The sequence below is a fragment of the Vipera berus genome, assembly GCF_964194415.1.
Source record: "Vipera berus genome assembly, chromosome: 1".
NCBI lineage: Eukaryota > Metazoa > Chordata > Lepidosauria > Squamata > Viperidae > Vipera > Vipera berus.
The window spans coordinates 181,008,494-181,031,540 of record NC_138202.1 but is presented as its reverse complement, the minus strand read 5'-3'; the positions used below and the strand labels follow the sequence as shown (position 1 = coordinate 181,031,540).

General features: G+C 42.7%; 1 protein-coding gene across 1 annotated transcript in view; it reads right to left on the bottom strand.

Annotated features, from left to right (window-relative positions):
- CPS1 (carbamoyl-phosphate synthase 1) overlaps window positions 1-23,047 on the bottom strand; it is a gene marked incomplete at its 3' end in the record, with an annotated part of 181,118 nt that overhangs the window by 12,158 nt on the left and 145,913 nt on the right. Inside the window, exons 31-34 of the mRNA XM_081313498.1 lie at window positions 22,636-22,725; window positions 20,714-20,884; window positions 17,562-17,636; window positions 12,961-13,059 (exon numbers count right to left, since the gene is read on the bottom strand). Of these exons, the coding sequence (XP_081169624.1) occupies window positions 12,961-13,059; window positions 17,562-17,636; window positions 20,714-20,884; window positions 22,636-22,725 (435 nt within the window). The remainder of the gene's footprint in view (window positions 1-12,960; window positions 13,060-17,561; window positions 17,637-20,713; window positions 20,885-22,635; window positions 22,726-23,047) is intronic.

The following is a 23,047-nucleotide window of genomic DNA, read 5'->3' as shown; positions in this document are numbered from 1 at the left end:
TGGGGCGGTACCATCTAGTTGGCTCCGTACCCCCACGGCGGGGGATGGCAAAACGGAAGACCAGCCGCAGGAGGTAATGATCGGTCCATGACAGGGGCATAATGAATGGAGAGCCCCCACCAAGATCATCAAACCACTGTCTAGATAAGAAAACCAAGTCAAGGGTGTGGCCTCCCTCATGAGTTGGTTCAGAAATTACCTGCGTCAGGTCCATGGCCGTCATGGAAGCCATGAACTCCCGAGCTAACTCAGATGAACCTCCCAGGGATGGTAGATTGAAGTCCCCCAAAACTATAAGTTTGGGGAACTCAATCACCAAACCAGAGAGGACATCGAGTAGCTCGGGCAGGGCTGCCGCTGCGCGACTAGGTGAAAGGTACACCAGCAGCAAGCCCAACTGCGCCCCCAGACCAAATCTCAAAAAGAGAGACTCACACCCGACTATCTGAGGAACGGTGGTCTCCCACGGACATAAGGTCTCCCTAATAGCTACTGCCACACCCCCACCCCTACCTTGAGCCCGGGGCCGGTGTAGCACCCGGAAACCTGGTGGGCAGAGATCAACCAAAGGGACCCCACCCTCTGGGCACAACCAAGTCTCCGTGATGCAAGCCAGGTCCGCATGCTCACCCTCAACTAAATCCCAAACAAGGGGAGCTTTATTAACCACGGACCTGGCATTCAAGTATACCAGCCGGAGCTCAGGAGGCTGCACATCCTCGCTCCCAGGACCTCCGGGAAGAAACAGATGGTCGGAGCGCCTCACCGCTTGTAAGTAGCGGAGACGACCCCCCGGTAATGATACGGCCCTCTGTTTATGCACCTGCTGCCATTCCCCAACGTCGTGGGAATCGGTAGTCCCACGACCCGCTCCAGAGCCCCGGAGGCAACCACACCCCACTCTCCCCCGCGCGGTCAGACCCAGGCCTGGCCTGAGCCACGGTTGATTGACCACCCCCCATAGCCAAACAACCCCCACCCACTCCCACCCCTCTCCCTAACCCCATAAAAAATTTTGCTAAAAAGTTAACCAGGGGCCTCCTATTAAATTTATATTGAAGGCCCCTGCCCCTGCCCGGCCATCTCTCAGGGTCCCAGCAATCGGGCCCTTCATCGAGATTGGAGGTATTAAAGGCGGGTCGCACCCAGGAGAGGGGGGCACCCCTGAGGGCGAACAAGTCTGCTGTTATATCGATGCATATGAGTCCAGAAGAGTCCAGGAAAGGCAGTCCCATAGCTGGAATTTCAATAGGAGGATCGAAACAAAGGGAGTGAATATCTGGACCCTCACCCAACTTCACTGCCACTCAGTTGGGTGCCCCCAGAAACAGGCCACCCTCCGTCCTCTCACGACGGGTTGCAACTCTGTTCCCGGGGGTGGTCCAAGACATGCAACCTGGGTAGGGCATACCCCATAGAGCTCCCACCTCTATGGGGCTCCTCTGTAATAATGATGGCTGTCTACTTAAGTAGTCTCACAAATACAAAGTTGTCATTTATTATTGTTGTCATTATCCTCATCATCCAGATAATTTTTTATTAAGTGTTTAGCAAGAGCTTTCTACTATCCTTCAGAGTTTCATAGCCATCAGGTCAAAGGCAACAGATGCTGACTTTCAAATTAAAAGCATTTCACTGCTGCCTGAGTTTTAACAAAGAGTCAGGATTTCAGAAAAGTATTCTGTTACTTAGATTTCTGGATTTGCTTTTCTTGGTACAGGTTTGCACTTAGAAACGCTAAAACAATAGCAAGAATTTGTAAAGGAAAATGAGCCAATTGTCAAGGGTCATTTCTTGAGAAGACATTTCTGCTCTCTAAATTAGGAGGAAAATATAAATATCTAACTAGACATGGCAGCTTCTTAACTTTGGAATCACTCTGCCTTTTGGTCTGGACTTTCATAGTAGAATGATAAACTTTTATCAAACATTATTGAACACTTATGTTATGTATTGTTATTAAGGGTTAATGTGTTTGATTTAAATGTGTCTCCAACTGTTTTGGAGGGAAGCTGAAGTTTGGATTTGAGCGGGAAACCAGGTTTTGATTTGATTGGTCGCCACCTAGAGGTGGCAAGTATAAATAGGTGTCATTCTGTCAGTTACTCTCAGTCCTGTTTATTCTGCAATAAATCGTGTTGTATTAACCCAGTCTGGTTAATGCCTCCAAAAAACCCACTACACAATAGTGGTGACGAAGGTGAGATGCTGCTAGAAGAGAGAGCAGAAGCCTACTCAAGTCTGAAGTCACTGGGTGTCAGACCAGGAACAAGACCATGTCCCCACCCTGCCTGCCAGTAAGCCACACTGGAGGAACATTCATCCTGAGGGATCCGTCCCCAGGATCTAGGCAACTCAGCTCCTCTTGCAGCAAAAGGCAGTTACCAGGACCTCAATGAACACCTACAATAGCCAAGCTTGGCACAAGCATACCAGCAGCTGCCAGTCGATGATTCCTGTAGTGTATGCAGCTTAGGGACAGGTATTCCTCATTGTAGTGGACAGCTATCCAAAATGGCTAGAGGTAGTACCTGTCCAATCTATGACTACTGCCAGGACCATCCTAAAGACCATCTTAAAGACTATGTGCATCGAACGTACAGGAAATCACTTTATCCAGGGGGAAGGGGTGTTATGTATTGTTATTAAGGGTTAATGTGTTTGATTTAAATGTGTCTCCAACTGTTTTGGAGGGAAGCTGAAGTTTGGATTTGAGCGGGAAACCAGGTTTTGATTTGATTGGTCGCCACCTAGAGGTGGCAAGTATAAATAGGTGTCATTCTGTCAGTTACTCTCAGTCCTGTTTATTCTGCAATAAATCGTGTTGTATTAACCCAGTCTGGTTAATGCCTCCAAAAAACCCACTACACAATAGCTTATAAAACACGTTCTCCTCAAAAGAGAGAGAGAGAGAAATTACAGCAGTCATCAAAGCTGTCCTAGATGTCAAGACTGATTGAAAGTATGTGAAGTTGACACTCACTACTAAAAAGTGAGTTTATTAACTTGGCTTAGAACTGCAAGCTACTGGGGTTCTATTTTAAAATGAACATTCTCATTTCCTTCAACTTCCTTTTCATACAGTGTATAATTATCCTATGAATAGAGACTCCTCAAGTGATTTTGGTTTTTATGGCACTATGCCAGTTCAGTTAGTACTAAAAGCAGTATAAGCTTTCCCTACTGCACTTGTTAAGAGAATTTTAGCTGTGAGTTGAATATGGAATCAAGCAGTTTGAACAGAAATCAAAACATATTTCTTACACTCAAAATAAAATCTGCACCGATTAGTCAACAAACCCACCTTTGTGCACTTCCAATTATATTTCGTCCTGAAATCATTTAGATTTTTTTCCACAAGGATTGAAGAGTCTAGTTAATGGAGTGATTCATGGTTGCATCTCCTTCAGGCTCATGTTTCTTTTTCTAAAACCAGCTGCAAAAGCTGCAGCTTTTAGCAGAGGCCTGTTCACTGATGGGAAGGTGGCCTAATCTAACCTTTTCCTCCCGCATCACAAATTCAGCCTCTTTACAAGTTAGAGATGTCTTTTTAAAACAACTTATTTGGAACTCTATCCCTGTGTCTCTTCTTAATATGCCTCAGAATTTAGTGTTGTTGTTTTTTAATTCTGATGCATGCATTATAAAATCTATTCAGAGCACGTCCCTGCATTGTACTGTACTCAGAAGCAGCAAGCTCATATTTAGTTCCTGCAGCAATATATCATACCTAGTTTACCTAACAAAGGATATAAATAACAACAACAAGTCATTTGACCATATACCATCCGGCCTTGGGCAGAAGGTTTTACTAGATAATCTTAAAAGTCCCTTCCAGCTTTTACATTTTATATGTGCCAAGTAATTAAGGAACAGTCTCTAAATAGTCAAGGTTTAAAGATAAAGCATTTCCTGCATGTTGCAAGCATGTTATATTTAGCATTACTGTATCACAGGGATAATACTGCTGCATGTCTTCCATAAACCTTACTGAATAGTCTATTTAGGAAAGATAATAAAAGAAATAGTCAACTAGTATGTTGTTTTTTTTAAAAAAATGTCAGGTTTTCCTCCACCTTCCTTTATCTAAACCAGGGTTCTTCAAAGTAGTCAGTATGGACCCCCAAGGATCAATGGGATTATCCAAGGGGTTGTTATCATTGTTATTTATAGTACTGTTAGTTAAAGTAACATTTATTAAATTATTTTCATATAATAAATGTTTGGAAGGTCAATGAACAATCTAAAACTTCATAAAGGATGAGGGTGAAGGTTCATTTTCGGAGCTTCATAAACTTCATAAAGGGGTTGATGAGCTGAAGAGTTTGAGCATCCCTGATCTAAGCTCAAGGAGCCCTGGTGGCACAATGGTTAGAATGCAATATTGCAGGCAGATTTGGCCCATAGCCTGGAGTTCGATCCTCATACAGCTCAAGGTTGACTTATTTTATTTATTTATTTATTTTATTAAACTTATATACCGCCCTTCTCCCATAGGACTCAGGGCGGTTCACAAGGTTTTTTAAAACAATGCAACAAGTCACAAAAATTAAAAACAATTAAAATAATTACACCAACCTTGAAATAAAAACCCAATTACAATTAAAAATACAATTAAAACCCCAGTTAATACTCTCAGTCTAGGCCAGAAAGCTCGAAGCCAGATCTTCAGGTCCCGGCGGAATGAGCGAAGGTCAGGGGCAGTCCTAAGCTCTACAGGCAGCTAGTTCCAAAGGGCCGGCACACCCACAGAGAAGGCCTCCCCCTGGGTATTGTCCGCTGGCAATCTTTTACCAGCAGTACCCTGAGGAGACCCTCCCTGTGGGAGCGCACAGGACGAAGGGAGCAGGTGTTCCCTCAAATATCCCAGACCCAAGCCATTGGGACTTAGCCTTTCATTCTTCCAAGGTCAGTAAAATGAGGACCCAGATTATTGGGGGCAATAGGCTGACATTGTAAATTGCCCAGAGAGTACTGTAAAGCACTATGGGCCGGTATATAGATCTAAGAGCTATTGCTATTGGAACCTAAATAGAAATATCTTCCCAATTCAATTAAACTGAGTCAAATTGCTTGCCCTTTTGGTTAATAATGCTTTACAACAAATTAGGGCAGAGCATTAATGTATGTTTGCTGTAAAATACATACTTTAGTATACCTTCTTCCCTCCCATGCACTATCATGGAAGGGAAGAGAGAATATTATATCTTAATAACATACCTAATGCAGTAAAACAAAATCTGTCTCCAGGCTTACCTTGCTCTTGTGTAAAGTATCCAAAGGGACCTCCCTGGCCTGGCCTATATATATTCCTAGTTATTTTGCTTTTAGATATATTAAAAAAAGATTTGAGGGGAAACCAAATATTCCTCACCATAAAAGAGTCAGGTGGAAAGGATATTCCAATGTTCACTGTAATGAAAGTAATCACAGTAATGGCTAATGGTATTACAAAACCAACCTACCCAACCTGCATCTATCATTCCTGCTTTAGTCATTCCCATTTGTTACCTACCATCCATAATAATCTTATCACTATCATCATCATCAACAACAACCACAACACTCCTATTATTTATTTATTTAGATTTATTAACTGCCCAATTCTAATGGATTCTGCCCAGTCTGTTTGCGGGCTATTAAACTTCACCAATCAAAATTATTTGGTTCAGTTTATATTCATTATTAGCAGAATTCTGTCTGACAAGTTATTCAGTCTATCATTAGTTTTACTGACCTGTTCATTTCTATTCTAAAATATGCTTGAGTGTCTGCTTTTTTAAGAAAAATCAAATTTCATCTGTCTCAAAATTGGATTCACTTTTATTTTCCTGAGGCGTCTTGAGCACAAGCAGTTAAATGAAGAAAAACTAAAAAAGCAAGTTAATAATGTAGTTGATTTCACACTCCGACACTTATTTCTACTTCCCATGACCTTAAGACATTTCTAGACAGACCTATACTTTCATCATGCAGAGTAGATGCAATGCTCATTAATCATCACTAGGGGATTAGCCAAAAGGGCAAGCAATTTGACTGGTCATCCTCTATCAACAGGTCAAGCATAGCACCTTCATAATGACTGATAGACCACTATTATTTGGGCAGGCAGCATCTGCTCTGTGGAGCAAACTGGAATACGTGGCAGAACACAACAGCTGGAGCAACAGAGCTTATAGTGATAAGAATTGCTTCTAGCCCATTTGTAAAATATTGAATGACCCCAAAGTGAACAGCAGGGACTCACATAATGAACTATTTTGCTTGAGAGAAATATCCAATTGTATCAAGGTTGGGTGAATATAATTCATTTAAAGGATGAATTAATTGCAAAACAGACTTCCTGAGCTTATTCTCTCAGGGATGGGAATGACTTTTAAACCTGTTTAAAGTTATAAGATATGCATAGGCATTTTTATTAGTGATTGGCTAGTAGATCCCAGTTTTTTATGCTTCCAGTCACCTGTTTCTCAGAGAAGTAAATAAATGGAGAGGATTTACTTATTGCACTAGAACTGTTACCTTATAGACACATTTGGGAAAGTATTTGACCCCTATTGTTTGCTTGTTTTTGCTCTTCTCTCAGGTCAGCTTCCAGTTGCTAAGAGTTGGAGGCCTAATTCTCATACCCTTTCTTGCTGTCTGCAATAATCATTCAAGACTGGGAAGTCAGTATTATTTTTAATTATTTTCTTATTGACTTTATGCAGGGTATAAGCTTATTACGAGCACAGCAGGAGGATTGTAAAAGGCCATCAATTGTTTTTATGAGACCCCTAGCATTTTCCAATCTCAGATCCAGTGACTGATCATTCGGGAAACAGACGCAGAGGCCTTGAGGAGATTTATTAATGTATCACCCTTCTTCTGTATCTTCTGCAGCTTGTAATTACCCCGAGGCAGCGAAGAAGCATTGCAAGAAGAGAGGGGTGGGCAGACTTGTAAGGTTGGCGGGGCGGGGCAGAGGGGGAGAGATTGAGATCACTTTTATTTTGCAAAATGAGTGTTCTTAGGTTTCATTCAAATCTGTGGGCATGTCAAAATAGTCTTAGATAAGATGACATGATCTATGGGGATATTCAGGGGAACTATTGCTCTTAATAACACAAACTTTTGGCATCCACTATGTAACAGCAGACTATTTACTATGCTAAAAGAAATAGGATTTGGATTTGTCTGGATATAAAAGACTTCCATTTGAATGAACAATCACAGCTACAAAAATGTAGGAGGAAACCTATTAACTCTTATTGTATGAAACAATTGAAATATTAGTTAATAAGTCTAATCTTTCCTTTGCTGGAGCAAATACATGATTTTTCAGAGAGATTCAGTTCCCCCCCCCTCGCTCCCTCGCTCCCTCCCTCCCCTCTACATTAACAAGGATATCATAAGCATATACTCTATTTTCTGAACTGTAGGCCCTTTCTTACAGGAAGCTCTTAGAACATTCAAGGAAGTTTTCTTTTTCCATATTTTAAGCAGATTGTCCTAAGTCAGTTCCTACACTATCCATAGATCTGTACATAGCATTTGAATTGTATACTTCTCAGAATTTGATGAAAATGGTTCTTTGCTCAAAAATGTTACAAGGTAAATATAAAAATGACAGTCAGGAATATTTCATGGCAAAGCATATGTTGTGTACATAGTTATGGGAGTGGTTTCCCTTCGGCGGGAAACCTGAGTGCAATCATTGGCTGCTACTTCCCGGTGGGAGATTCTAAGCCGGGGATTGGTTATGTTTGAATGGAGTTAGTATTTAAGGCAGGGTTCAACGGCTGCTAGCCAGTTGACCCATGTGAGTTCCAATAAACGTTCCTTGTGTGACATCGCTGTCTCCGCTCGTCATTCCGGACATAACAGTGGCGACGAAGGTGGGATTGACGGCAGAACAGCGAGAGAACCGCGGAAAGCCGACAGAGCGAAAAGCGGGAAATTTGAACCACAGTCAACCGAGCAGCAAGCAAATTAAAACAACAGAATGGCGCAAGTCGGATCCCTGAAGGAGTTTGACCCTAACTACCCTGAAGACTGGGAAGAATATGTCGGACAAGTTGAGGGGTACATGCTGGTCAACGGGATCACGGAGGACAGGAAGAAGGCGGCAGCGCTACTAACTATCAGCGGCACGCCGGTTTACCAGGTGGCCGTCGGCCTGTGCCAACCCCTGCCGGTCTCCAGCGTATCGTACGCCGACCTGTTGGCGAAACTGAGGGTCCACTTCACCCCTAAACGGTCGGAACTGTTCTGGCGGAGGATATTTGAGAAGAGGAACCAGCGGCCGGGCGAATCAATACAACAGTTTGTGGCGGCAGTCCGAGAAGCAGCCTTGCGCTGTAAATATGACAATCTCGAGATCCGCATCAGGGACCGAGTGGTTTTGGGGCTGCGAGACGAACACTTGCAAAACCGAATCATCTCTAAGCCCACCGGCAACCTCCAAGAAGTCTTAGACGAGCTACTCACGTACGAGTCTACAGGCAGACGCGACCCCCCCTACAACAGCATGGCAGCCTCAGCCGAAATTAACCTGGAGAGCCATGTGGACGGTGGGGAGGTGGACTACCAGTGGGAAGCCGAGATTGCCGAAGTAGCCAGAAGGTTCGGGAAGATGGCGCCGAGACCACTACGAGCCGAAGGCCCAGATCAGAACAGAAGGCAACCACCACCAGCGCCGCAACGACCCCAGAGGGACAACCCCGCCAGACCTCGAGACCCAGAGACCCGGTGCGGAAGCTGCGGCAGAAATCACCAACGATCAACTTGCCGATTCCGAAACGCCAAATGCCGAGGGTGCGGAAAAACGGGCCACATCCAGGCCATCTGCAGAAGCCGACCGCGCGACAACCGCCTCCACGAGCTCGACGCTTGGGCCTCAGGTGAGGTAACCCCCGAACGGAGTGGCGGAGAGACCCCTAGGCCCAAGGCACGCACTTCCAACCCGGGGACTGGGGTGGGGGTCAACCACGTGGGGATCCCTAGATGAAAATACACCCCTAGAGTCAACCACATTTTGAGGCCCAAATTAAGAATCGAAGTCCAATTGCAAAGTGTCCCTTGCAAAATGGAAGTGGACTCCGGGGCCTCAGTATCTATAATTTCTAGGGACACCCTTAAATACATCGAAACCAGAAGCGGCCAGAAAATTCCCCTTAAACCCACCAAATTACAATTAGCCGACTTCCAGAAATCACCCATAGAACTAGTGGGAGAGGCTACCATCAACGTTAAATATAAGGGGTTCAGTGGAGTATTAACTATTTTAGTCACCGAGGGCCAGAGAACTAGCCTTGTAGGCCTTAATTGGTTCTCGGCCCTAGGCATTTGGGTGGGGGGAATTAACACCATTCAGAATAAAACCCTAAAATCCGTCTGCAATAATTTCGCAGACGTATTCGACGGGTCATTAGGGAGGTACAAGGGACCCCCCATTAATTTTAACTTAGACCCCGAGGTTAGGCCCATCAGGCTTAAGGCCCGGAGGGTGCCTTTCACCCTCAAACAAAAAATCGAGGCCGAACTAGATAAGCTAGTAGGCCAGGGCGTCTTAGAACCGGTAGAAGGGGGCCTGTGGGAGACACCGATCGTCACACCCCTGAAACCGAACGGGGATGTGAGGATCTGTGCCGACTATAAAGCTACCCTGAACCTCGCAATGAAAAAACATGCTTACCCGGTCCCGACAGTGAAGCAGGTCCTCGCGACGATCCAGGACGGCGCCATTTTCGCCAAGCTCGACTTGGCGCAGGCGTATTTGCAACTTACCGTGTCTAAGTAAGCCGCCGAGGCTCAAACAATAGTTACCCACAAGGGGGCGTTCCGCGTTCACAGACTTCAGTTCGGGATAGCTGCAGCTCCAGGCATCTTCCAGGAGGTGATGGAGAGAACCTTGAAGGGCATTCCAGGTGTATGCCCTTACTTTGACGATGTCCTCATCGCTGGAAAAACTGAGGACATCCTAGCTGAAAGGCTAGAACAGGTACTGGGGAAATTCAGGGAGGCAGGATTGAAATTAAAAAAGGATAAGTGTTGCATAGGGGTAAAATCAACTGAATTCTTGGGGTTTAGAATTGATGCATCAGGCATCCACCCTACAGAAGGAAAAATTAGGGCCATAAAGTTAGCTCCAGAACCCCAGAATAAGGCGGAACTACAAGCTTTCCTTGGCTTAATTAATTTTTATCACACATTCCTGCCTCACAAAGCAGCTATTGCTGAACCCCTCCATAGACTTTTAGATAGGAAGACCCCCTGGCAGTGGCAACAAAAACACAGGACCAGCTTCCAAACTTTAAAGGACATCCTGTCTAGCAATTCTACAGTTACTCACTTTATAGAGAACAAACCCATATTCTTAGCTTGTGATGCTTCCCCTTATGGAGTGGGAGCAGTTATTAGCCACATGGATGAGCAAGGGCAACAGAGGCCTATATCATACTATTCCAGGACCTTAACAAAGGCGGAACGGAATTATGCACAGATTGACAGGGAAGCATTGGCCATAGTGGCAGGCGTAAAAAAGTTCCACGATTATCTGTATGGTAGGGACTTTACTATTTACACTGACCACAAACCCCTGCTAGGGCTATTTACTACCGATAGACAGACTCCACAAATAATGTCTCCCAGGATGCTAAGATGGTCTATTTTCCTTTCCGCTTACACATTTTCAATCAAACACAGGCCGGGCAAGGAGATGGGGCACGCTGACGCCCTCAGCAGGTTACCCCTAGAGGATACAGGTCCAGACCCCGCACCTGTGGGACAAATCATGTCCCTACAAGAACTCTCTGAGTGTCCCCTAACTGCCAGGGACATTGCAGCTGCCACCAGGAAGGACCCCATACTCAGCAGAATAGCAGCATGGGTACAAGGTGGGTGGCCTAGCAAAAGCCCCGACCCCAAGTTCACACCATATGTTAGAAGGAAGGACGAACTATCATCACATGTTGGATGTCTATTGTGGGGCAACAGGGTTGTCATACCAGAGAGGCATAGAAACACAGTAATTGGGGAACTACATGATGGGCACCCTGGAATTGTGCGTATGAAGGCCCTAGCTAGAAGTCACGTATGGTGGCCAGGGTTAGACACAGCCATAGAGGATAAAGTTGCAGGGTGCTACCAGTGTCAGCGTTCTAGACCGGAGCAAGCACACACAACGGTACACAAGTGGGAAGAGGCCAGGAACCCGTGGTCTAGGATCCATATTGACTTCGCCGGCCCTTTCCAGGGCCTCACATTCCTTGTAGTAGTGGATAGCTACTCCCGGTGGTTGGAGGTCGTGCCCGTTAAGTCCATGACATCAGCAAAAACCATACAGGTCTTAAGGGGACTCTTTGCCACTCATGGGTTACCTGACGTAATTGTCTCTGACAATGGGCCACAATTCACATCTAATGAATTTCAGGACTTCCTCAAGGCCAACTGGATTAGACACGCGACGTCAGCACCCTTCCACCCTTCCTCTAATGGCTTGGCAGAACGGAACGTCAGAACAACCAAGGACGCCCTCAGACGAATAATCCACGGTGACTGGCATCAGAGACTGGCTCAGTTCCTGCTGGCCCAACACACCACACCGTGTGCGGCCACAGGGAAGAGTCCTGCTGAAATGAGGTGGGGCAGGCGATTGATAACAAAATTGGACAGACTACACCCTGACAGACTACCTGCTGAACATGACCCGGTTACCCCAACCAGGTCTCTGAACATTGGGGACATGGTGTGGGCTAGAAATTACGGACAGGGGGACAAATGGGCACAAGGGGTCGTGATAGAGAAAACCGGTCCCTTATCTTATTTAATTGAGGGGGAAGGGAATCAGCTGATTAGGAGACACATCGATCAGTTAAGGAAAAGGGCCCCTGAAGGTGTACAAGCCAACAAAGAGAGGGACAACTCTACAACGAACTCTACACCTTCCCCAGCCAAGGGTAACCAAGCACCAGGGGGGAAAGGGAGGAGAATACATTTCAGGGAAATTGAAGCAAACCCCCAGAATTGTAACGCAAGGATAGAAATAGCGCCCCCTGACAGCACACCAGGGGCATCCAGTCAACCCAATGTACCCCAACAACAGCAATCACAACAACAGCCCAATAAGGAAACACCACCTGGGCCGTCCACACACACAACAGGGTCAGAGGAGGTAGTCACCGGTGGAACCGAAGGAACCCCAGCAGTTAGTATGGCCAGCAGATATCCAGTCAGGCAACATAAACCCCCAAGCTACCTGAAGGACTATGTCAAATAGTAATTTCATCCAGGGGGGAAGGGGTGTTGTGTACATAGTTATGGGAGTGGTTTCCCTTCGGCGGGAAACCTGAGTGCAATCATTGGCTGCTACTTCCCGGCGGGAGATTCTAAGCCGGGGATTGGTTATGTTTGAATGGAGTTAGTATTTAAGGCAGGGTTCAACGGCTGCTAGCCAGTTGACCCATGTGAGTTCCAATAAACGTTCCTTGTGTGACATCGCTGTCTCCACTCGTCATTCCGGACATAACAGCATATTTTAAAATTTGTTTTTGCATCAATTAAAAATATTGATGATACAATAGGACACAGCAACAAGAAGAACCAGAAATAAATTGACCTCTCTCTTTTACAGTAACATTTTACAGTGACAGAGCCTTGGTGGAGCAGTGGGCTAATGCCTCCTTAAGTAACACCAGCTGCCTGCAATTAGTGCAGGTTCGCATCCTACCATGCTCAAGGTTGACTCAGCCTTCCATCCTTCCGAGGTAGGTAAAATGAGGACCCAGATTGTTGGGGGCAATTAAGCTGACTTTGTAATAATGCCGCTTGGGGGTGTGTGTGAAAGCCCTAATAAACAGGCATATACATAGAATGAAGGCTACTGCTAAGCTTGTAAGCCACCCTGAGTCTTCGGAGAAGGGCGGGATATAAATGGAATTAAAAAAAAAAATTCTTTGCTCTACTCTCAAAACAGCTCACCTGGACTCCAAGCAGAATTCCCTTCCGTGGCAATTTAAATCCTGCAGAGAGCATTGCTTTCAGGAAGGCTGAGTGAACATTTTCTCCAAAGCCAGCCACCTGGGCATTGATGGAAAAACAGAAAAAGAGGGCCAAAAGAGATAAAGATTATAGTTTAATCAAGAGCATTGAAACAATAAACAATTTTTAAAAGGGGGTCATTTTTCCTCTTTTCTCCTATTTGTAGCTCTTGAACCAGCCAGGGAACTGGCAGATCAGCAGAGATGAATCTTATATTTTAATTAAGCATTAATGAAGGAATAAGGAATATTTTACTTTCAAACAGCATGCCATGGAGCAACTTAAATGGATCCTACTATGAATGATGTAGATGCCAAGCACAGTTTCTGGTTCATAAGCATGAATACATTCCACAGGACATTGATACTACTTAATGCTTAAAAAACAGCGAGGGTTATAAATGGTTCTCTGGGCCCATAAATGAATTATATTGCCTTCCATAAGAATGCAGAATTGCTTAGGGAGTGTAGACATTTCTTGATTATTTGAGAAGCTGTTGCAGCTCAACACAACACACAAAAAGTATATGTTGGAAGCAAAGGAATGAGGTGCATTTTGCATATAACTTAATATGCCAGATTTAAAGGATTACTGGCTGAGAATTTAAACAATGATCCAAGCCCCAGAAAATAAAAGATGTAATAGGGACAAGTAATAAAAAAAATTGCAAGGTTGGTGCCCAGTGTCAGCTTCTGTGTATTTCGATAAATTGCTTGATAAATTAGTCCAACCAATGATATTTAAGTTCCTTAAGGTAAAGGTAAAGGTTCCCCTGCACATGCGTGCTAGTTGTTTCAAACTCTAGGGGCCGGTGCTCATCTCCGTTTCAAAGCCAAAGAGCCAGCGCTTGTCCGAGGACGTCTCCGTGGTCATGTGGCCAGCATGACTAGACGCCAAAGGCGCACGGAACGCTGTTACCTTCCCACTGTAGTGGTCCCTATTTTTCTACTTTTCTAGCTTTCGAACTGCTAGGTTGGCAGAAGCTGGGACGAGTAACAGGCGCTCACTCTGTTACCAGGCACTCGGGATTCGACCCGCCAAACTGCCGACCTTCTGATCAACAAACTCAGCATCCTAACCCACTGAGCCACCGCGTCCCTTGGTAAGTTCCTTACCAAGTTATATAGTGTATGATATGTGAGGTTATTCTTTAATTTCTTTGCTATTATTTGATAGAATTTGAATTTTACTGCAGGTATTGTTTTGCAATCAATTGATGGAAAGAGAATAACAAACCAGTTGCAGTGATGAAACCAACAGCAATACCTGCTAATATACGTATCTCTTTATGAAGGAGTGCTTAGAGGCATCATTCACTGTTGAATGCCAAGCATTAATGCTTTAGACAGTATGTTATATTCTAGAAATATGCAAACATTTCACAAATCATGGCCATGTCTTCAATTTAGGTAGAGTTATCAGTAGTATTTCACAGGTTTTCTTTCCAAAATAGTGAAATGTCCTGCACTATCTTCATAGTTTCAGGAAGAGAAGAGAAAGAAGAGGTGTGAAGGTTTCCTTTGTAAGAAGACATTGTTAAAGCAGTAGAATGGAGCTAGACAAACAGAAGAAGTACCATTCTCTAGGTAATATTCTAAATGGAACAAAACAAAAGATTTACTGTTCTGGCTTGCAAAATTTTACATCAAATTGCTGTTCTACTTCTCCCTTGAATATATCAGGTTCATGTATTACACTAATCTATGAATCACACTTTATAAATCATGAGAGTTAAGGAGATATAATATGCTAAATCAAACCCAGAAAAAATTATCTTGAATATAATGGGCCCCAATAATTAAGTTTTATGGAACTTTCAAAATAGAAATGATCAAGCTTGTATATTAAATATTGAGATGGGGAAAGGAAACATTATCTCAAAAGTTTAAGCTGCTGCTATTGGCACTTATAAGTGGTTGGAAGTTCCTATTTAAATCTAAGCTCATTCTGTTTCTATAGCTATTCATATCCATGCGTTTAAAATGCATTTGTAGAATAAAGTGACTGTTTTACCAGTGGAGAGTTATTATCTTCTATTCACCGGCAAGAAAGACCTTCACAATTTTCCTATTTTATGGCAATTGTGAATATGGATCTTTCTAACTCATAAAAGTTAATAATCTCTCCTTTATGACTAAAATATTCTTTCTCACTATCTAACACTTACAAAAATAATCTTCATCCCCAGGCTAAAATATTATTTTTTTTCTTTTGTTTCTAATGAAATCAAGCCCCTTCAAAAAGTTAGGACAATCAGCTTTTCTCTCTCCATTAACTAGCCTCAAAGCAAAATTTGCTGCAGTTGTGACTGAGTTCAATTTCAGCAGCACAGTGATAATGATAATAATAAAATCTTTGAAAGATATAGGACATGTTCTAGTATTAGCTATACAATATTATAATTTCATGTGGCCTTTATATGTGAAAAATGGACCTTATAATTCAATCAAGTTCACTATAATTATATTGCAATCCTATAACACACTTTTGGAACTAATCTGTTATTGAATAGAACTGTGTTTATCATGTATTTGAAGCACTTGGGTGTAAATGTGTTTAGAATCATAAAGATCAATATAACGATCCCTTTATTTCAATTTACAGTATACTCTAATTTATTTATAACATTTCATCAGTCCTTATTGACTTCAAAACTAATTCTCATATAAATTTAATTACCATACTCACTCAAGCCAAAACTAATCATAGCTACAGTATGTTGCAAGTATAGAAAATTCCTGAGGGGTAAATATAAACTGTGCCCATTTCTGAGGCCTTACTCATAATACAGACACATACGTGTATGTCAATATGATATTTGAATAATTTTTCTATTTGAAGAATGTTTACTAAAATGATAAGGGTAAAATTGTGATAGTAGAATTATGCAAATTCTTCCTTCTTATTCAGTGTAATATTCTTCCATAACAATCAGGTGGATCACTTTATGTTGTTGTTGTGTAGCTCAATCAGAATACAGCTGGAAGGGACCTTGGATGTCTATGACATTGACTTTGGAGCTATGGCATTGTTTTCGATGGTATCCCTATTTGAATACATGCAGACACACAAATCCCAAAACACAGATCCTTATCATGCTTAATCGCCATTACCAAGTTACTATGCACATTTTGCACATGCAGTAATGTTCATTTCCCCCTATCCTCAATTTTGAGTACCTTTCACAAGAACCCAAATATTCAGTCCCTTAATTGGAGAGACTTAAAAGTATGGAAAATTTGAAATAGCTGGTCAAAAAAAGTATGCAGCTCAAATGTTGAACTCTAGTCCTAGACAAACGAAGTCCATCATCCCCCTTTGGGCAGCAGGATGAAACCTCTACTTGGGTGATTTCACAGCATTTGCAGTCCAATATTACAGACAGCTGCTGATATTGAGCTAAGGGTAGACTGCTCCTGGATCAAGCATATTTGGAGCTATTAAAAAAGCTAAAACCTAAGTAAAATCTGGAATCCTGTTGAGGTTGTATGTTATAGGTTGCAGAAAAAATACACATCCATGTAAAATACATGAAGGGGTTTTTTCCATATCCCATATCATTCATCATGATTTAACAAAAAAGCCATAAATATGTCTCCCAAATTTTGTTACCTGATGTTACTTTCACATTAAAGTTCACCAACAACAACACTTTGAGGTGAGGTGTGCTGAGAGAAGGTGACTGGCCAAAGGTCACCCAGCTGGCTTTCATGGCTAACACAGGACTTGAACTCATGGGCTCTTGCTTTCTAGCTTGGTATGTCAGAACCCACTCCAATCCACATCTTAAGAAAGAAAGACTCTTGGAAGCAAGATTGTCCAAGCAGGAACTTTTACTAAGACATGGATGATAGAAGATATAATAGACAGGATCTGAAAAATCTCCTCACAGATGGATACTTTTAAAGTGACCCCGAGCAAAACCCCACCCCTCAGTTCATTTGGTCAGTTCCGGATCAGTCAAGTTTCAGGTGGCAAGCCCCTCGAGGGAAAGGGAGAACCATCAGTCCATTCACAGCACAATTACTCCCTCCCCTTCACATTCCATCCAGAGACACAAACCAGAATTCCCCCACCCCCTTTCTTAGTTGCTCGTAAGATCAGAGAGAGAGAATGCCTCTCATCGATCTTATTGTGAGGGGCAACAGGCAGGCTAGATAAACAAAAAGTTACATCTAAAGAGAGGAAATGGAGACAATAAACTTCCACGTTTATTCCCTTTCCTCCTTGGGAATGGCAGAATCCAAGGGGGTGTAAGATTTGGGTTTGCACAGAAAGAGAGTTAGAAATGAAATATAAATGGATTCTGACAGTACCTTAACCACTAAACCAAACTAACTAAAACCAGTTTGTTTGTTTGTTTGTTTGTTTGTTTGTGTTTGTTTGTTTGTTGTTAGAACAAAAATATTCTAAAGCGCCATGTACTGTAGCCTCTAGAACCTGATGTAGACTTTACACCACTGAGGCTATATATTCTCCGATATCAAGAAATATTTCATAAATTATTGTCCTTTGTGAGAAAACATCATAAAAGTTGGTACCTCCCCAGTGGATGCCATTTCACATCGTAGAATAGGGTCAACATCTCTTAAACGGGGCCAGGAGAACATTGGAGCCTAGAAAATGAGAAAGAACGGTGAATTCGTTTGTGACATTAATTCTCCAAATACAGTATATGCAGATGCAAGACAGAAGTGGGCAGGGTGATCCGCCGCCGGCGGCAGGGCAATCCGTGCCGGGGGGGGGAAATGGTGGTGGCAGCAGGGAGATCTGTATGGTGGGTGGGGGAAAACGGTGGCAGCACGGCAATCCATGCAGGGGAAATGGTGGCGGCAGGTGATCCATGCAGGGGGGGAAAGGGCGGCGGCAGCAGGGTGATCCATGCGGCGGCTCAGCCAGGGCTCAGGGGACTGTCTGCTCCACTCTTTCCATTCCTTGTGCCACCAATCTTCCCTCCCCTGCTAATGTAACTGCTAAAGTCGGCCACTTTAGCAGACCCACATTGCAGCAGCATTGGGTGCAATATGCGAGGCGGCAAACAGCTGCATCATGCCGAAACCAGCCGTTTGCCGCCTCCTAAACAGTGCTGCAGCCATGAGGCCATGGAACAAGCTGGGCAAAGGTAAGGAACCGAGTTGGGGCTCTGCGAGGGTTGGGTCAGGGCAGCGGGTCTCTGCGAAGGTTGGGGCAGACACACATGGGGCTGCTGCCTCGCTTTCCATGCCATGCCAGGGCTGGGCTGGACTGGACATGGAGCCTCCTCACCGCTTCTTCCCCTATGGACATCGGGATCACCCACCTCACCTATTGCCATCCCACACTCTCCAGCCTGTCGCCGGCCAGCCGGGCACCCTGAGCTTGTGCCTCTGGCAGAGGCGAGTGAGAGCCATGGCTGCCCGGCTCCTCCTCCTGAGGACACGTGCAGGGAGAGGCGCTTCCTGGCTCAATAAGCTGCGGTCTGCCCACTGAAGGAGCTTTTGTGATATGTCAGCATTTGGGAGGGGTGTAGCTGCCCCCTTTCCCCCCCCCCAAGCCATCAGCTCACTGCCCTACCCACCAGAGACCCCCTGGATCTCCCCACCCTGCCTGGTCCCGAGGCATCCCTCCCCAGGAACAACATCAAGCTGGACATGCCCAACCTGGCCACGCCCACCCAGTCTGCCATGGCCACCCAGTGGGCCATGCCCACCCAGCAGGCCATGCCCAGCCAGCACCCGTTGATACATAGTGGGGTTTGGGTTGCAGTTTGGGCACTCGGTCTCTAAAATGTTCGCCACCACTGATCTAAGATATGACTAAAGTAACAAAGAGAAGGATTAGGGATGACATGATAGCTGTCTTCCAGAACTTGAGGACAAAGAAGGGGATTGATTTGTTCTCCAAAGCACCTGAGGGCAGAACAAGGGGCAATGGGTGGAAGCTGGTTAAAGAGAGATCCAACCTAGAAGTAAGGATAAATTTCCTGGTAGTAAGAATAATTAATTAATAGAAGAGCTTGTCTCTCAGAATTGTGGGTGCTTCATTGCTGGAGATTTTCAAGAAAAGATTAGACATCTATTTGTTCTGGATGGTATAAGGTCTCCTGCCTTGCGGAGGGGGTTGGGTGGGAGAAATCTCTGTATTTTATGTATTCTACTACAATTTAGAATTTGTACTATCATTTAAAGTTTCAGGTTTTTTTTTTTATCCCAGACAGAGGGCAGAATGTGCTGGGCAAATCCAATTGTGCCTCAAAGATTAGACTTATTCTCAAAGAGAATCAGAAATTTGGAACAGGATAGCAGATGATGCTACTACTAGCAAGGGCTAGAAAAAACGGGGTAGAAAGGAAATAGTCCTGGCATTAAATCCTGATTGCACTGTACCATTATACATCAGTCCTTAATAACGGATAACACTATCCATCCGCATGTGTCTATGTGTGTGAGTGTTACGTACGTATATACATAGTATATATATTAAGCCCAGAACTGTTTTACAGATGCATAACAGGTACTACCATCATTCCACGGTGGATAATCAAAGAAATGAGGCAGCAATAAGGCTGACCTTCCATGACCGTGACTATAGCATTCAGAATATTGGTACAGACCAAACCACATATTTTACCCAAGACTTGACTCATCTATTGTCCAGTGAGACATTTATCACCTATATCAATTTCTGAAGGTTTACCTGCAAACCCTTTCCCACCATTTGCTATCACTTTGAATGACACAATTAAGGAGATGGAAAGAGGAGCAAGGAAAGGAGGGAAACAGGAACATGTAGCTGCCAAGCTAATCCATCTCAGAAAAGCAATCTCCCATTTTGGAGATGGAGAAGGAGAAGATAAAATTGAATCAAAATAATGTATTTATGACTCAAAACATTTTCCCACAGGACCTCTTCAGATTTTTTTAATTATTTCTGGCATTTTAATAATTATTGTTGTAGGGCATTTACAAGCATTTTTGGATTCCTAATTTTTTTTGTTTAGAACAGAAGGATTTCCATGTAAATCACTGTAGCAAATCACTGTGATATTACAATATTTATTTTACAAGGGGGAAGAATCAGGGATAGATTTACCCTTTTCTGGAGATTGGCATTCAGCTTGAAACAGCTAAGGTTAGTGATTTACTGAAAAGGGACCATCAACTATTATTAAAAGCTTCCAACCTTCCAAGAAACACCAAAAAGAGACCAACAGTTCCAAAGTCAACCCGTTTTGACCTGCAAGAAAACTATATACGGTAACCTACCAAATATTTCATGACATTGTGTTTTCAATCATTAGCTCTCAGCTAAAATGCAAAGTGTCTTGAACGCATGGCATATTATACAAAGGGACATTGATTATACACACCTGCTTCATTTAGATAGAAGCAATTTTACTAAGAAGAGTGAAGGCTAACCTGTTTATAGGAACACTGAATTATCCATCTTCCAAATGTAATATACTATTCATTAAAGTTAGCTTTTGTTTCAGTGTACAGACTTTGTTAATATGCACTTGATTTGGATGTCTGATTGTGGTTTTTAATGTGGTACTTTAATACTCAGCACAGTGTATATCGGTGGAGAGGACTATTTTACCTATTTCTTCTCCCCAGTTGAATGAATGGATTAAAAAGAATTTAACCTTATGAAGTTACCTTTATAAGCCACATAAGTGCAATCACCTAATTATTTTATATCATTCCACACATACCTTAATGCCCACATAATTTGATGGAATCATAGGGCTTGTCAGTGCAGGAAGGGAGGATTCATGGATCTGTTCTCCAGTCATCACTTTAGTGGCCACATCAATGAAATCCAGGCCAAGGGACTTGGATATAAATGGAATAGATCGTGATGCTCGTAAGTTACACTCTATCACCTTCAAGAGAGATGGGGGGAAATCTTTAAAGATTTCCTATGTATTGATTGCGAGGAAAGATAAACACCTTATTTATAACCATAACCATTTATAACCTTATAAATTCTGGACATTATTAGAATATTTAGAATATTTATCATATCTATTCTCCTGCCTACACACATAATGAAAAGACAGAATTTACCTACATCCACAATGGATACATACAATAACATGGACTAAAGTGTATTAAATTCCCAGCATTTTCTGAGATTACGTTCATTCAAGATGGTCACTAATGATTTCCAAATTGTTAATCGATACTGAAAAACATTTTCCACCATGGTTTTTATTATTTTCCAAATCTATACAAATTACATCTTTCAACAAACATAACAAGATTAGAAGATAAATAGATGAAGTATATAACAAAATAGATACAAAAGGGTGACAGAAAGATTATCAAAGGACAAGCATAGAACTGAGCCATAAGCTTTGGCCTCATCATGATCACTCTGAAGTTTCAGCTTGCCATATTCCAGCAAGATCATGTGTCTGTAAAAGCAGCTCTTTGCATATGATGAAAATACTGTACAGGCTTACCAGTAATACATGTAATTGCATAAATCTGTTTTATTTTTGTTTTTCCAACTGGTGCCATGGACGTATTGTAGGGGGGCTGTGAAATGGAACTACTTACTGAAGTAGACCTTCGGCATATCCATAGGGAGAGAGGGTGTGACAGCGGCTAAATCGCTTTCCTAGATTTTAGGAGAAGATATTATGGCTGAGGGTAGTGGGACAAACCTAATGCAATTTTAACAAGTGACTTCAACCAACAAGCATATTTTTAAAAGTATGTACACTAGCTGTAGGTTGAAGAAAAGCTATAAGAAGTATTACAGTCAGGATCAGACAGCTGTAATCAGTGGTGGGATTTAAATATGTGAACAACCAGTTCTCTGTGTGGATGCCACTTCTGAAAGTCCATTCTGGGCCTGGGCAAAAAAAAATTAGCTACCGGTTCTGCCAAAGTGGTGCGAACTGGCTGAATCCCACCATTGGGTGTAATGCTTATCTGCTGATGCCTATGATTACTGGAGCAAGTGTAGGTTTCATGAAAATCACGGAGAATGGAATTACTAAAAAAATTTTCCCCCTCCAACTCTTGCAGTCCTGACATCCTTCCTTCTCCCATTCCTATAAGTTAATATTGTATCTAACATAGTAGTAGGTGCAAATGAACCATCCCGTAAGCAAGAATACCTGGAAGACAAATGTCCTCTTTACATTTTCTTCTATCCTATTTGTTTTTGAGCTATCTATATATCCCAAGATAGCAAAATAGCAAGCTCTGTATATCGCAGTCAAACTTCTGCCAGACCAATAAGATGAGTTGCTTATAATATTCTTACAAATCTTATTTAGTACTGATCTGATTTAAAGCAAGTGCTGAGCTAACATGCTTGCTGACAGACGGCAATTCTACAGAGCTTGCTTTCTCCTCAAATTACTGTATTATCTGGGCAAACAGAGCCATTCTTTCAAATTTGTACCACAAAATGCTTTAGACAGCAATGAATGAGTATCAGTGGCACACACTGCACACCAATGAGGCATCAGACAAGGCAGGTATTATACGACTTCCTCTAGCCTGGGCTGCACAGCAAACAGCAGCAACAGCCATAGCCGATTTTTGCCAGGTGTGTTTCTTGGAAAATGTGCCATTTATTATTATGATCTACTATTTTCTACATTCAAAAAGGCCTCACCAGCACATCATTTCCCCTGATGAGAAACTGGATATTGAATGGTCCAGAGATAGCAAAGGCATCAGCAATCCTTCTGGTTGCAATTTTCACCTATAAGAGTACATAAAAACACCTCATTAATAATTCAGCCAAATAAGTCCATTAAAGGTAAAATAAATAGAAAAAAAAATAAAATAAAGGTTAATTTTACCCCAAGTAGCCTTAGAAATATGAGTGTAAATCCAATGAAAGTTCTTATTAAATTTATTCTAGTTATAAGTCATTAATATTGATTTTATTTAACTTTATATTTATCTACATCATACTATACTTCATAATATTTGATTTCTTGGTAATGCGAAACATAAAACAAAAATTGTATCAACAAAAAGAAAACAGCAGAAATAATTTAAAAACTTAACATCTGTTCAGG